The sequence below is a fragment of the Centroberyx affinis genome, unplaced genomic scaffold (genome assembly GCF_046629955.1).
Source record: "Centroberyx affinis isolate AG114_WGS23_722 - 3 ecotype Tasmania unplaced genomic scaffold, CSIRO-AGI_Caff_v1 ptg003732l_1, whole genome shotgun sequence".
Taxonomy (NCBI): domain Eukaryota; kingdom Metazoa; phylum Chordata; class Actinopteri; order Beryciformes; family Berycidae; genus Centroberyx; species Centroberyx affinis.
The window spans coordinates 30,001-46,643 of NW_027281611.1; the positions used below are offsets into that span (position 1 = coordinate 30,001).

At 40.9% G+C, this 16,643-nt stretch overlaps 1 protein-coding gene across 1 annotated transcript; it reads right to left on the minus strand.

Annotated features, from left to right (window-relative positions):
* Positions 1–9,115: 9,115 nt before the first annotated feature.
* On the minus strand, positions 9,116–15,357 carry fam174c (family with sequence similarity 174 member C). Its single transcript, XM_071540839.1, has 3 exons — positions 14,937–15,357; positions 13,414–13,536; positions 9,116–12,083 (listed from the first exon to the last, which is right to left on the minus strand). Exons 1-3 carry the CDS (start codon positions 15,221–15,223, stop codon positions 12,080–12,082), a joined length of 414 nt encoding a protein of 137 aa, XP_071396940.1. The 5' UTR covers positions 15,224–15,357; the 3' UTR covers positions 9,116–12,079.
* Between the last annotated feature and the right edge of the window lie 1,286 nt (positions 15,358–16,643).

Consider the following 16,643-nt stretch of genomic DNA (forward strand, 5'->3'; position numbering starts at 1 on the left):
AACACCAACACACACACCAACACATCAAAACACACACCAACACACAAACACACCAAAACACCAGGACACCAACACATCAAAACACACACCAACACACCAAAACACACAAAAACACACACCAAAACACACAACAAAACATCAAAACACACACCAACACATCAAAACACACAACAAAACATCAAAACACACACCAACACACCAAAACACACACCAACACATCAAAACACCAAAACACACACCAAAACACCAATACACACACCAAAACACCAATACACACAGCAACACATCAGAACACACACCAACACATCAAAACACACACGTACACACCAAAACGCACAGCAAAACACCAACACACCAAAACGCACAGCAAAACACCAACACACCAAAACACATACCAACACACCAAAACACACAACAAAACATCAAAACACACACCAAAACACCAATACACACACCAACACATCAGAACACACACCAACACATCAAAACACACACGTACACACCAAAACGCACAGCAAAACACCAACACATCAAAACGCACAGCAACACATCAAAACACACACACCAACACACCAAAACGCACAGCAAAACACCAACACGCCAAAACACACACCAAAACACCAACACACCAAAACGCACACTAACACACCAAAACACCAACACACCAAAACACACACCAAAACACCAACACACCAACACACCAAAACACACACCAAAACACCAACACACCAAAACACACACCAACACACCAAAACACACACCAAAACACCAACACACCAAAACACACACCAAAACACCAACACACTAATGGAAATACTCTTTGAAACAGAGTTAATTATCATCTCTCCTGCTAAGATTACAGAATATGATTGAATGTGAATATTATTGATTGTCTATCTGGCACCGCTGCTGTACATGACCACCACCATCACACCAAAACACACAAAAACACACACCAACACAAACATCAACATACACACCAAAACACACCACAACATACCACAACACACACCAACACACCAAAACAAACACCAAAACACCAAAACACCAATACACACACCAACACATCAAAACACCAAAACACACACCAAAACACCAATACACACACCAAAACACCAATACACACACCAACACATCAGAACACACACCAACACATCAAAACACACACGTACACACCAAAACGCACAGCAAAACACCAACACATCAAAATGCACAGCAACACATCAAAACACACACCAACACACCAAAACGCACAGCAAAACACCAACACACCAAAACACACACCAACACACCAAAACGCACAGCAAAACACCAACACGCCAAAACACACACCAAAACACCAACACACCAACACACTAACACACCAAAACACCAACACACCAAAACACACACCAACACACCAAAACGCACAGCAAAACACCAACACACCAAAACACCAACACACCAAAACGCACACCAACACACTAACACACCAAAACACCAACACACCAAAACACACACCAAAACACCAACACACCAAAACACATACCAAAACACCAACACACCAAAACACATACCAAAACACCAACACACCAAAACACCAAAACACCAACACACTAATGGAAATACTCTTTGAAACAGAGTTAATTATCATCTCTCCTGCTAAGATTACAGAATATGATTGAATGTGAATATTATTGATTGTCTATCTGGCACCGCTGCTGTACATGACCACCACCATCACACCAAAACACACAAAAACACACACCAACACAAACATCAACATACACACCAAAATACACCACAACACACCACAACACACACCAACACACCAAAACAAACACCAAAACACCAATACACACACCAACACATCAAAACACCAAAACACAACACCAAAACACCAACACACACACACCAATACACACACCAACACATCAAAACACACACCAACACACCAGAACACCAAAACACACACCAAAACACCAACACACACACACCAAAACACCAATACACACACCAACACACCAAAACACACACCAACACATCAAAACACACACCAAAACACCAACACATCAAAACACACACCAACACACCAAAATGCACAGCAAAACACCAACACACCAAAACACCAACACACCAAAACACACACCAACACACCAAAACACCAACACACCAAAACACCAACACACTAATGGAAATACTCTTTGAAACAAAGTTAATTATCATCTCTCCTGCTAAGATTACAGAATATTATTGAATGTGAATATTATTGATTGTCTATCTGGCACCGCTGCTGTACATGACAGATATGTTTTATTTGACAGATTTCAAAATAAAAGTACTATTAGAATCAGACATTTAAATCATTGTTTAGGAGCCTAAATTCAGGTGAGATTCAAGTTTCTGTCAAGCCGAGGCAACATTCCTTCTCACCAGCTATGAAAATATGATAACATGATATTGAAAATGTCAGATGAAAAATATACAACTACGGATCTTTATAATGTGACAGAACAGCATTAAATCACTGAGGACTTCAGTCAAATCAAAGTCCAAACGCTGCCTTAGATAAAAGACGGATGTGTCCCAGTGGGGGGGGGGGACACAGTGGGGGGGATTAGAGAAATAATTTAGAGAAGTCACAGAAAAGTTGGAGAAATAATTTAGAGAAGTCACAGAAAAATAGAGATCACATTTTCCAGAAACAGGAAACATATCAGTGTTAAAGAAAACCTCCTAAACTTCCCAAACAAACTTAAATATCAGTATTAATGAAAATCTTAATACTGATATTTAAGTTTGTTTAGGGAGTTTGAACCATGGGCGTGGGGTTGCAAGGGGGGATAGTAGGTGTATCTTGCAATTTGTTTGTTTCCATCGACCTGTTTGTTTTCTTTATGTATTGTGTTTGTTTGTTTCCATCGAGGACCACTTTGGAAATAAGTGTTTTTAGTAATGCTTTTAAGTGCTATCCTCTGGGATTTGGTGTCAGGATACTCTTTTGAGTTGTTGTGCTTTTAAATTCCTAATAAAATCAAATCAAATATAGGCTATCTGAAGCTGGATGTGTGCTGGAGGAGCAGAGCTTCACACAGAGTCAGGCTGCCATCTAGTGCTTTCCTCTGGTAATAACATCCTGTGTCATATTATTACTAGTAATAGTGTGCTTTGTCTACAGCAGGCACACTAATTACCAATATTAGCTCGTCAATCAATTCAATCATAACAATGGAAAACAAAGTGTGACTTGAAGTGATTTGTGTTAACACATTTTAACCAGTTATACATAATGAACATGAATTTATACTCTCTGAAATAGAGATAAAATCTATTAGTACATGACTAGAATTAATTGGAAATAGGCTTTATGGGCTTTTTCCATGTGTACAGTGAATTAATAAATAGAATGGCATAGCAATGGGAGAATAAACACTAAAAAATATGTTACAGTAAATAAGAATTCACTGACAACAGATCTGCTTTACAGTCAACTACATTGGGTTAGGATTGGTTGTTTGGAATCAGCAGAAGAAGAAGAACTGGGTAGTCAGCATGAGCAGTGAGAGCCACCATGGCTGAACAGACAGAGAAAAGAGAAATTCAAACTGCATCAACAGGAAACCCAAGCCCCGCCCACACTGTTTGATTGACAGGTGATCTGTGGGAAGAGCAGTGCAGAAACACCACAGAGAGGCTGAGGGACAAAGATGGAGACTAATTTTAAAAACAGGAACTTGAGGATTACCACTTTAACCTGTTCCTCCCTGTCGGCCCCGCCGCTGGCTCCATCATAACAAACTCAGGTCGCACAGCCGAGCTTTGTTCAAACCCACAGAACTTTATTTTAAATTCTAGTCAACATAACAAGTTTTCCAAAGACACCAAATATGTCATGCTACATGCAGGGAAATGTGTATAAATGTAATGGTGCAGCCATAAAAACATGGCGTCTTGTATTTTAATATGTCATTCAAATATAAGCAGCCAGAGCTTCAAGAAAGAATTGGAACAGCAGATACAGAATATGGATGTGATGTTGTTGTACAGTTAGGAAAAAAAATTCTAACTTTGAAGCTACTTAAGGAGAAATTCAAGGGTAAAGTAAATTATTTCTTACAAAAATGATAATGAGCGAACCTTTGTGACGCCACAAAGTTACGGAAGTCCAAACGGTAATAAATGATAAATTATTAGTCACAGGCAGTGTTGGGGGTAACGCATTACAGTAATCAGATTACTTTTTCGTGGTAACGAGTAACTTAACGCGTTAGTTTTTCTACTTTTATTTTTCTTTCAACTGGTTAAATGTTTAATTAGTGCAAATTTAAAAAAATAAGCTATTGATACCTTGAGGGCATCCCAGGGGGTCCCCAGCAAATTGATGAATCGTTAAACTTAATTATTTTATTTACAAGAACAATTATAGAATGTAGAAGAATGACTATTTTGAGTTATGTCTCTACCTACAATAAAGATAGTCATGGAGTTCTGGACAAAATCATATCTAACAATAAAAATATTCTCAGATTTGGGTCCGAGAGACAAAATCTCATCAAATGGGGGTCCGTGGCCCTAATGTGGACTACATTAGGGGTCCTTGATATGAAAAAGGTTGAGAACCACTGCGCTACATGATATTAAAAGCAGACTGCAGCAGGCTGCGGTGCGGTGGAGGCTTGTAGGTTACGACTTTCAGAATGAACAACAACAAACTGCAGAACTTGGAAATATTCACATTACTTTGAGCTGATGGAAGAGAAGGATAAGAACATTATTGCTAACTGTAAGTTTAGCTCTCACTATCTAACCTGAAGATTTATTCTGAGGCCAGACCGGATCAGTTCAGGCTCCGTTGATCACCGGGGTGAAGTTAGTTTGAGGTTTGATATTCACCGGTTGATGCGCCTTTTAACGTCAATAGCTCTGTGTCAATAGCATATTCTTTTCTCAAACTAGGCTTTTTTGTAGAGAGAAACACAGAGCCAATGTTTCACAGTGTTGATAAAGTCAGAATCACCTGCGGCTGTGATGCAGACAAAGGATCCAGACTGTTCAAACCCCACTGAGTGTTTACTGTGAACCAGGAGACTGAAAGCTGCTTCATGTTTTCTTCAGACAACAGCAGCTGAGTCCCAAACCTGATGATTACTGATGATTTCTGTACACTAGAATTTATAACCTCCTCCTCTCCTTGTCTCCTCTCCTCTTTCCTCTCCTTGTCTCCTCTCCTCTCATCTCCTCCTCTCCTCTCCTTGTCTCCTCTCTCCTCTCCTCTCCTCTCGTCTCTTCTCCTCTCCTTGTCTCCTCTCCTCTCCCCTCTCCTGTCCTTGTCTCCTCTCCTCTCATCTCCTCCTCTCCTCTCCTCCTTGTTTCCTCTCCTCTCTCCTCCTCTCCTTGTCTCCTCTCCTCCTCTCCTTGTCTCCTCTCTCCTCTCCTTGTCTCCTCTCCTCTCCTGTCCTTGTCTCCTCTCCTCTCCTTGTTTCCTCTCCTCTCCTCCTGTCCTCTCCTCTCCTCCTCTCATTGTCTCCTCTCTCCTCTCCTCTTCTTGTCTCCTCTCCTCTGTCCTCTCCTGTCCTTGTCTCCTCTCCTCCTCTCCTCCTCTCCTCTCCTTGTTTCCTCTCCTCTCTCCTCTCCTCTCCTTGTCTCCTCTCCTCTCCTCCTGTCCTCTCCTTGTCTCCTCTCCTCCTCTCCTTGTCTCCTCTCTCCTCTCCTTGTCTCCTCTCCTCCTCTCCCCTCTCCTGTCCTTGTCTCCTCTCCTCTTCTTGTTTCCTCTCCTCTCTCCTCTCCTCCTGTCCTCTCCTCTCCTCCTCTCATTGTCTCCTCTCTCCTCTCCTCTTCTTGTCTCCTCTCCTCTCTCCTCTCCTGTCCTTGTCTCCTCTCCTCCTCTCCTCTTCTTGTTTCCTCTCCTCTCTCCTCTCCTCTCCTCCTCTTCTTGTCTCCTCTCCTCTCTCCTCTCTCCTCTCCTCTCCTCTCCTCTCTCCTCTCCTGTCCTCTCTCCTCTCCTCCTCTCCTCTCCTCCATGGTGGGACACACAAACACACATCAGCAGAAGACGCATTTTAAAGGCCTGATTTTTCGTGGGTAACGTGAAAGTACTCTAACGCGTTACTTTTAATAAAGACTAACTTAGTAACGTAACTAATTACTATTTAGGACAAGTAACAAAGTAAAGTAACTAGTTAGTTTCAAAAGTAACTTTCCCCAACACGGGTCGCAGGTCATCAAACTATCAGTTCAGAGGAACTTTGGTCCTGATGCGGCTTGAGGGGATTTTGATTAGATTTTAGGCTTTAGGCCAAATGTAATTTCTGGTTTCTGTTTGACCTTTGCTCTCCATTATACAGAAGATAAAAACCACAAGATCCGATTTCACCGCAGCCCTGCTGAAAAATTCCCAGACTTTTCCACATCTAAGCTGGAGCGCTTCCATGATCCAAAACCTGGGCCGGATTCACAAAACCCTCTTAAGAAAAAAAATCTTCTCAAGTGCCATTTTTTTCTTAACTTCAGTCTTGAGAAAAAAAATAGGAAAAAATGCTATTCTCAAAAACAGTTTATATATTTTCTTAACTTTCTTCTTATGTTTCTTCATATAAACTTAGGAATAAATGGTATTCTTGAAATTAAAGTTGTCAAATTTGTTCTTGATTTTTTTCTTAACTTTAAGACGGCCCTTCACCTGTCTTAAAACTCCTACAGTGAAAAGGTAAGCCTCTAATATCATATATTTAAACACATTTTAGACAAGTAGGTTATAGTTCAAAGTCTTCATAGGTTCCCCTACACCTAACATTAAGATGAACATTTATTGTAAAGCTTTATTTGGTGTAGGGCCAGGTAGGCCTCTGTCTCATGTTTATTGAAAATAAGCTGCAAATTTTACAGTTACCAACAGCAACCAATGTTTAAATCTTTGCTTTAGTTGCCCTACATACTTGTTAAATGTTAAAGTGTGGAGAGTACCAAACCCTGAAGCCCACAGAGAGACGGTGGTTTGGGTTTCCACAGAGTCAGGAAAGTCAGTGATGTGTTGTTGACGCCGCCATTTTGACTCCCAGCTGCTCATTTCTAATCAGACTGAACAACAAGCAAACATTTCACCTGACTAGGGAGGAAAAGGAAAGATATTTAAAACAGACTGAAGTCCTCGGAGGAAGTGACTCTTCTTCTGTGCTTCCAACATGGCCGACGGCACTATACAGTCTGCAGGTAAACTCCCGGATCGATCTGTCGTTTCATATCTACAGAATCTGCTGCGTCTAGTTCACAACCCGTCTCTGTATTCTGTTGGAAAAAAAAACTGAATCATGTTACTGTGCCGTTTCCCCACAGTCACCAACTATAAAAACAAAAAAAAACTATAAACCCCCCTTGTACAAGCCAGTCAGATTTTGCTCCAGTTTCTATGTAGACACTGGACTGTCTGAAATCGACCAATCAGCGCTAAGAGGAGGGCGGGCCTTCCAGAATGGCCAGCCAATCAGAGCAGTACCTCATTAGCATAAGAAGCTGCTTATGTAAAACGACCTATTTTCTTGTAGGCGGGAAACAAACACTGGGAAGTGAATAGCTAAAGCTATAACTAAACGATTTTTACTGAAAAAAACGTAACAGATGTACTTTATAGACACCAGGTAATTATATAAAATTGCTGAAAAAGCAAATGATACCCCTCCTTTAAAGTATCAGTGAAACGGCATTTTGGTTCCTTAATGTATTTCCTGTTAAAACAGGATGTTGGGGCGGGACTTAACATGGGGAGGGATCATACAAAAGTGTAAACCAATGGGTGATCAGTTAGGGATAGAAGGGCAGTGGAAATTTAGCTAACAATGTGAAAAAGTCATTTTTCATGTCCCTGTGACTTAAAGACGGACAAAAGTATCGACACATTTTGATATTTCACTTCAGGGTGGTGAACTATTGAAAAGTCTTTCATCTTCAAGAGAAAACATGGCAGGAGAGATATCGTTAACTTTATAAACTGTTGCTGCTCTGTCACATCTCTGTTTAATTTCCATCCCGACACGATTATAACAACCGAGAGCTCAACATGTGACGGGATTTTCATTGGTACTCGCTAAGGAAAGTGCCTTCTTTAATAAAACAGCGGTGGTAGGCTGGTAGGCACTTTCTCTCTCCGACAGTGGACGTGTGTTTGGGAGTCAACATGGCGGCGTGACATCACAGCGGGTGAAGTGGCGGGTACAAACATCAGCAGACTGTATTCCCACACTGACATGGACCGATCCTGCTGAGGTGTTATTCTGTTCAGGAAATATGGAGGTTACTTTTGTGTCTTTATTAATGCAATCAAACAGAATAGGTTTGAGAGCAAAACTTTCCACACTGCAATCAAAAAATGTTTTATTGCAAGTAAAATAAATTTGTGATTAAAAATGTATTAATGCGAATCCAAAAGTTTTGTTTGCAAATCCAGAAGTTTTGTTTGCAAATCCAGAAGTTTTGTTTGCAAATCCAAAAGTTTTGCTTGGTGTTGAGCTGAATCTCGTGGGCGGGACCTACACTGAAAGACGTAAGACTATTGGCCAGTCTCGATCGGAGTGACAGCTTGGCAACATCCACTGTGAGTAAACAAGTGAGTTTTGAAGTCTACATAACTTCTGTGGATTCGCAAACAAAACTTTTGGATTCGCAAACAAAACCTTTGGATTCGCATTAATACATTTTTAATCACAAATTTAGTTTACTTGCAATAAAACATTTTTTGATTGCAGTGTGGAAAGTTTTTGCTCTCAAACCTATTCTGTTTGATTGCATAATAAAGACACAAAAGTAGGAAACAGCAGCACAACTCAAAAAGGTTGAAAGAATATACAGCATGTTAGACTGGGAGCAAGGTCCAAAGGATACTGAATTTAAAGAGAGATGAGCAGCACTCCCAGTGTTTGGACTAATGTGTCTTCATTTGTCAAAACACAGCAGCAGCAGCAACAGACGAAGACGCTTCAGCCCTCGGTCTTCATCAGCGTCTGCCGTGTTTGAAGAAGAAATGAAGAGACACGAGTCCAGACGCTTGGACTGCTGCTCATTTCTTTCTAAACTTGTTTCAGTCCTCCTCTCTAAAGGAAAACACACAGATTACAAGAAAAGAACTGACGAAAGGGCAAAATAATGGAAATAAGAATGTTGTTTATCAGCTGATTCAAGCAAAGCTCCAGAGAATACAAAAAGGTTTAACATTTCAAACATGGCCATCAAGGAAATCGTCAGTTTGGTCAACAGTTCAACACAATCACTCATTCATGTACAGAAAATCATTGGCACTACAGTCTTCTGGAAAACAGGGAATGTTTGGTCCAGCAGCTCAGCAACAGAACAGAAACAGAACTGGATTCACAGACAGTAACACACCGGATGGACCTGGCATCCTGGACCAGGAACACCCCAGAGGGATTATGGGTAAGAGGCACAGCATTGAAACACCCAGAGTTCCAGTGAATCAGAGGATCTCCATCCTGATCCATGGAGCTTCAACAGTCCAGAAACACTCCAGCAGCTCAGACTGAGCTCCTCCAGCCGGACAGGAGGAACAGCTCAGAGGAACCGGCTGCGCTCTTTTCCACCGCATGGTACCGGCTCAACTCGCCTCGACTCGCTTTTGGTAGTACCACTTGATTGAGTTGAGCCGGTACCATGCGGTGGAAAAGCGGCATTTGTTTGGAATGAAATCCAGCAGGAGCCGGTCTGGAAACCGGAGCGTCATCAGGTGGATTCTGGCTTCTATACAACAGTAATCTGGTGTAGCCACAACAACAGAGCAGAGGTCTGGACAAATTTACACCCAGTAGTTGGTTAGAAAAGGGCGGTGACGCTGTCGGCTGTCAATCATCATTCAGACCAGTCAGATTTGGCTATGGGTGGAGCTATGGGCGGAGCCTAGCAGTGCTGAACAAGGAGGAAGCTGCTAGTTAGCTAGCTAACCAAAAAAAAATCTTTTGGCAAGGTGCAAACAACAATGGACGATAGTAGAGACGACAAACGGCTCAATCAACAGTAAAAACACCTTCAAAAAACTGATCTCGCTCGTTTCTTTTACCCAAAGAGTTTATATATTAACTAGAATGTACTTGGCTTAGCAGCTAGCGTTGTAGCTACGCTAACGATTGAAACTTTTTCTACCAAACAGAAAAACAAACGAGAAGAGCCATTTCCTGTTTCACACTCAGAGCCAATCAGAGCTGACTGTGGCTCAGCGACGTCTCGTTATCCCACCGTTTATAACGAGGATTCCTCCAGACCTCCGCTGTGTGTGGCGACGCAAGATCAATACAACAGCCACCAACATGTCTGCTGACTGAGAGGCTTTCTCCTCAGCAGTGAACATGTACAAATAAACAGCAGCAGGAAACAAGACAGATTAACTAGCTCCTTCTTTAACACGAGACAGTAGAAACCGATAAAGCACAGCAAGCAGCGCACTGGCATCCAGCCTGACTGACTGTGATAATGATAATGATAATAATAATAATAAAATTTATTGAGAATGCACTTGTCTTTAAAGGCAGATCTCTAAGTGCTGCAGAGAGCTGAGACTCATGGTGGGAACTGAGTAGGTGGAAACTGTCAGGAAATAAAAGCCTCCGCTCCTTCCTACCAAACCAGGTCAAAGTCTGAAATCTGTGTTTCCCGTCAGGTGTGACGACAGCGTTTCTGTGGTGAATTCTGCTTCTGAATCAGCTCCACCCTTCCTGCGGCTCCAGGGACGAGAAGCGGCTTGTTAACGATGTTTAAAAGCTTCTATCAGCTGAGAGAGAGAAACCTGGGAGGAGGAACGATTTCCTCCAGAGCTGCACTCTACAAACTCCACATTCAGAGACCTGAGGCATCGTGGGGACATTTCCAAACCCAGGATGGATTATCATCTTCTAGAAACTCTCTGATGGGACTCATAACCTGCTTCTAACACACATCTGCAGCGGGGAGACGATGCTTTAGGAGCAGCACTTCCCTGCAGGTCGTCTCTAGCTTAGGTTTAATAATTTAACCTTAACATTAAGTTCTTCAGACAAAATGAAATTAACACCAAAAAATCGCAGCGTGGTTATGTCTTAGCCTTAAGTTTGATTGATGACTAAACAATAACCAAGCTGAGAGTTTTTAGTGCGCGGCAAACCAAACCTTCTGTGGACTAGAAGAAACCCAAACTGTGCAGAAATCACTTCACTTTCTTTTGAACTGAACACCAATTTAGAGATAAATAAAAAGTCAAAGAAGAGCTGAGCGATGAGTTCAGGACTGTAAGGCAGAAGCAGAACATCACAGAGCGATGAGTTCAGGACTGTAAGGCAGAAGCAGAACATCACAGAGCGGCCAGAAGATCGGACGGCCAAACGTCCAAAAGACAAATATTCATCCTGCAGAGGCCCGTCCTGCAGAGCGGGGATCACATTATTAGTCGGCGGGTTTCCCGGTTCGGGTCGATTACTGATCACATTCACATGCTGGTGCCCGGTCTGAACAGGAGTGAAGGATGCTGGGAGGTTTAGGAGCTGGTCTAGAGTCAGTTTACAGTAGTTTCAGCACTTTTTGAGAGCAGAGGAGCTCATGGTGACAGAAAATCAAAGCAAAATGACGCTTCCTTCTAAATCTGTAGAAGAAGAAGAAGGTTTGGCAAGGCCACATCATGATATGCAGAAATACTGTGTTGTGCAACAGCAGAGAACATATTGCCTATCCATCAAAATATAATTAGAACATTTTCCACAAGCAATAGGAAACACTACTTTATAACATACAATCAATCCAATTATAATCCAATATGACATAAAAAAAAATAATTATCCTGCTTATATTCTTCAAGCAGCGTGTAGCTTTGGCATTATATTAAATAACTGGCTTGGTCCATTTCTCCTCCTCCTGTAGTCTGTGATCAATCCTCTTTCCCAATCCATAATCAATGTCAGCAGATAGCTTACTCATCAATATCTTCCAGACGCAGTAAACAGAGGCAGGTTTCCACTTCTCAGATCCATGAGAGCAAAAAGGGAAAAAAATGCAGCGACCGTAGAAAAGCTGAGCTGTAGGAAAGTCTCCTCCCGCCGTCCGCCACGCCGAAACACACAGGAAGCATCAGGACTCATCTGGACAGAGAGACACACGCCCATCAGACCAGCCAGCAGATCAATAAGCAGATCAATAAGCAGATCAATAAGCAGATCGGTCGTACATCACCCACAACAACATGCAGGGTAATCAATAGAACAAGAGCAAGATCCAAAGTTCGACAAAAGAAAAGAACGAAAGAATTTCAGAGTAAGAGCAAGGTAGAAATAAAAATTAATTAACTGTTAATCTCTCTGCCATCAGAAAATAGAAAAATTGAATATCTTTTATTAATGGTTTTTTTTATCTTCTTTTTATATTTCTTAGCTTGCTTTCAGTGCTTCTACTGTCAATATATATATATTTTTTTTTTTTACACCACTGTGAAGCGCTTTCTAACTCAGTATATACAGTAAATAAGACTATTATTAATATAAGGGTTATTAAAGTTTTGGATTTTTCGTTTGTTGTCTTGGTTATATAGTTTTGAATTTTTATTTCAATTTCAGTTCAGTGTTAGTTTACAGTGTGGGTTTGGTGGTTTTAGTTTGGTTATTATTTACAAATGTTTTAATTTAGTTTTAGTATTTTTTGGTGTTGAGTATTTTTTAAAGGTATTTGTATGTTTGCAACAGGTATTGTGTTACAAATAGGGCTGAACCATTAATCAAAATTTTATCGAAATCGCAATATGGCCTACTGCAATTTTCAAATCGCAGGAGGCGCAATATTTGTTAAAGGTGAAATGTGTCAAAATAGCATTTTAAAGTAAATATTGTGGAGCTGCAGAGATGTCCTGGCCTACACATCATATTCTACAGACTTAAGAAAACATCTTTGTTTGGTACAGATCCCCGCAAAAATCACACCATAATCATTTCAACACGTTTTTCAATGAAAATGAGAATAATGATGTAAACATGATCATTCCCTCTAATATCGCAAATCATATCGCAATTGCAATATCAGTCAAAATAATCGCAATTAGATATTTTTTCAAAATCGTTCAGCCCTAGTTACAAACAATAAATCATAAATTATTTTAAAAATTTCTTTACATTAATTTTTCAATTGGCGTTCAGTTAAAGTAACCAAAGATTCTCTTCTCACCCTGCACATAAACAAAAAGACAAAAATTAGAAACATTTCACCTAGATTTTGATTTTAGTTTAGTTTGTTTTCCAAGAAGAGAAGATAGTTTTAGTCCAGTATTAGTTTTTTCACAAAGTCTTGTTTTTATTGTATTTTGGTTTTGGTCAGTGTGTTTAACAGCTAGTTTTGGTGTCGGTGTGTCGGTGTGAGCGGGCCGGCGGCGGCGTGCGGGCCGGCGGCGGCGTGCGGGCCGGCGGCGGCGGCGTGCGGGCCGACCTGCGCAGGCTGCGCGCCTCGTACAGCGTCTCGTCCTCCTCGCTGTCCAGACCCTCCAGCTCCACCGTGTCGTCGTAGTTCGACAGGAGACCGTACTTCTTCTTCTGGGAGGGTCTCTTCAGCCTAAAAAACACAATTTTACACACACACACACAAAGTTAGTAGAGCTGCAACGATTAATCGATTGGTTGTCAACTATTAAATTAATCGCCAACTATTTTGATAATCGATTAATCGGTTTGAGTAATTTTTTAAGAAAAATAAGTCAAAATTCTCAGATTCCAGCTTCTTAAATGTGAATATTTTCTGGTTTCTTTACTCCTCTATGACAGTAAACTGAATATCTTTGGGTTGTGGACAAAACAAGACATTTGAGGACGTCATCTTGGGCTTTGGGAAACACTGATCCACATTTTTCACCATTTTCTGACATTTTATAGACCAAACAACTAATCGATTAATCAAGGAAATAATCGACAGATTAATCGCCAATTAAAATAATCGTTAGTTGCAGCCCTAAAAGTTAGCTATGGAGAATGAGGACCAGAGAGAGCTGTTACAACTTCTGACCTCAGATCCGTCCATGTTGTTGCACTGGCTGCTGACAGCGGGTGATAAAACACATCCGTTACTTACTTCCCCTTTAAAGGGAAGGGTTTTCTGGCTGGTAAAGCTGTAATGACACATGGCTCAGTGTTTCAGAGTTTAGTTTCTTGTCAAGTATTTTAAAGGTCGGGGAAACCTTAAATGTCAAGGACCCCTGAAGGTCCCTGGACCACACTTTGGGAAACACTGCTAGAGCCAAGTCTTAATTATAGTCACTATTATAGCTCTACATACATTAAAAGGAGGGTTCTTCGGTTAAGGCAGGGGTTCTATATAGATCCATAATGACTCAAAGAACCCTCTAATTTGTTAGAATTAGAAACTGGTGCTATATAGAACCCTTTTTTAATTGTTTAGTTATAGTTACAGTTATATATGTAGCTGGCCCCGGCACGTACTTTTCTTAAATTGAAATACCCGCCAAACTCCATTCAAAACTCTGTCGGTTTAAAGTGAACTTGATTATCGGCAAAGATACACACCCCGTAAAATCTGACGCAGACTTTTTATTTAATCTTTAGGAGCCATTCTTCAATTCGGCATATATATAAACCACCAAGCAGCACTTATTTCAAGAGTATTTCAACATTTAGAATTAGTTCACGCTGTTCGTCACCGCCCTCCACGGTGTAACGTTATTTAGGTGGAAGAGGACGGGGGAGTTGCAGGTAAACGTTGGTAAAAGTTGATATATTCTTAAAATAAGTGCTGCTTTGTGGATCATACGTACGCCGAATTGAAGGGTGCACTCCTAATGGTTCAGCAAACATGATGAAATATAGCTACGGTATGTACTTCTGTCGATAAGCGAGGTGGCATTAAATCAGTCAGATATTTGAAAGACATTCGGCGTATCGGTCATGAGAACAGCACGCAGCGGGACTACAGCCAACTTGTAACTTGTTGTGTTTTCTCACCGCACGGCTCGTACGAGGAAGTAGAGAACTCCGATCATGGTGATGCCGATGAGGACGTACAGGGCCCGCTGGATCATCGAGCTGTCCACGTTCAGACCTTTGAACAAACCTCCGTGACCGTCCCGGACAGAATGAGTGGAGTTGGTGGCGTTAACGGACACACTGGGGTTGGTGAGAAGCTGTTTGGGAGCAGCGGTGCTAGCTGCCTTAGAGGTGTCATCTGCCATGGTCACGAAAACCCAGCAAATCGGTAAAATAACCGCAGGAAAAACTCTTTGAAATGTCATTTTCTTCACTCTCGAGCCTCAACTGAAAAAAAACTAACGGACAGCCCGGATCCCTATTTGTTACAAAACTGAAGTCGGGGCTTGCCAGATACACGTCGCCTTAGCACAACTCCACTGGCTGGGGGTATGTTGTCACAAAGTAAAATCCCAACTAGGAAGTTCACACTTCCTGGTGTGACGTCACCCCAGTTCCGCGATGGCCGAGGAAATTTTCCCTTCATTGGACTCGTAGGCGCACGCACCTCCGCCTGCCAACCAATCACATGCTCTGCCTTACACGCTTCAGGGTGTTTTTTTGTTTTGTTTTGTTTTTTTTACTTTTTATTCATTTATTAGCAAACAGCATGGTAAACAAATAGAAAAAAACATAAACAGATAAAGCCAGGGGATCAGAACACTGACAGAAATCATAAATCAGTTCACAAAAATGTTATACAGGGTACATCAATTTATGGTTTTAATAGCTTTCCTATTTTTAGAATATAGGATTGTTGTAATGTATTGTTTGATTTCATTTTCAAAAATTAAAAAAGATGGTTTATGATTGGAAAACTTAGATTTATGAATATGTGATTTTGCAAGTTATAGAATCAAATTGATTATATAGTATTGATTTGCTTTGGTAGAAGTAAAAAAGCCAAACAATACATTTTCATAGGAAAGGGAAAATTCAGAACCAATATATTGGGAAATGAATGTACAGACATCTTGCCAAAAAATACAAGAGTGGGGACAAGACCAAAATACATGACATAGATCTTATGGTACCAGTTGACAAAATGAGCAGTCCACATCAATGTCCTTTTTATATCTTTGTAGAAATACCTTGGAGGGATAAAAACGATGAATCATTTTAAAAGGCACTTCCTTAACCTTATTTATAATCAGATTTTCTTCCAGTTCAGGTCTGAAAGCTTCAGGGTGTTCATTTTACAAACAGACTCAAAATTACAGATTAACAGGCAATTGGATAATTTTCCCGCTGACCTTTGACCTGTAGGCAGTAATGTGACGCGTGTGCAGAATTTACTGAAAAAGAAAACAGTTGTATTGGAATGAACAGAACAGAATCCTGTAAAATCAAGCTGTTAGATGCTAAAAGTTTATATGATATTATGGTGCTAAAGGTTAAAATTTACATTTGATGACTAAGAACTAGAAAACTGAAAGATGTGAACCATTTTATCCATATCAGTGTCATATCTCTTATATATGTGTTGTGTTCTTGTCCTTTTCTCTTAGGAGCGAATGTGCCTCTAATTTGGGCTGAAACGGACGAGCAGACGTCTTCCTCAGTCGTCTGGAAGAAGTTTTGGAGTTTGGTCGTTTCTGACCCAGCGGGCGAACACTCAGCGTTTTAGAGGAGGCTTTTATTTTCCTTTTATAGGCCCTTTAAATTCCCTGCAGGATTCACGCTATT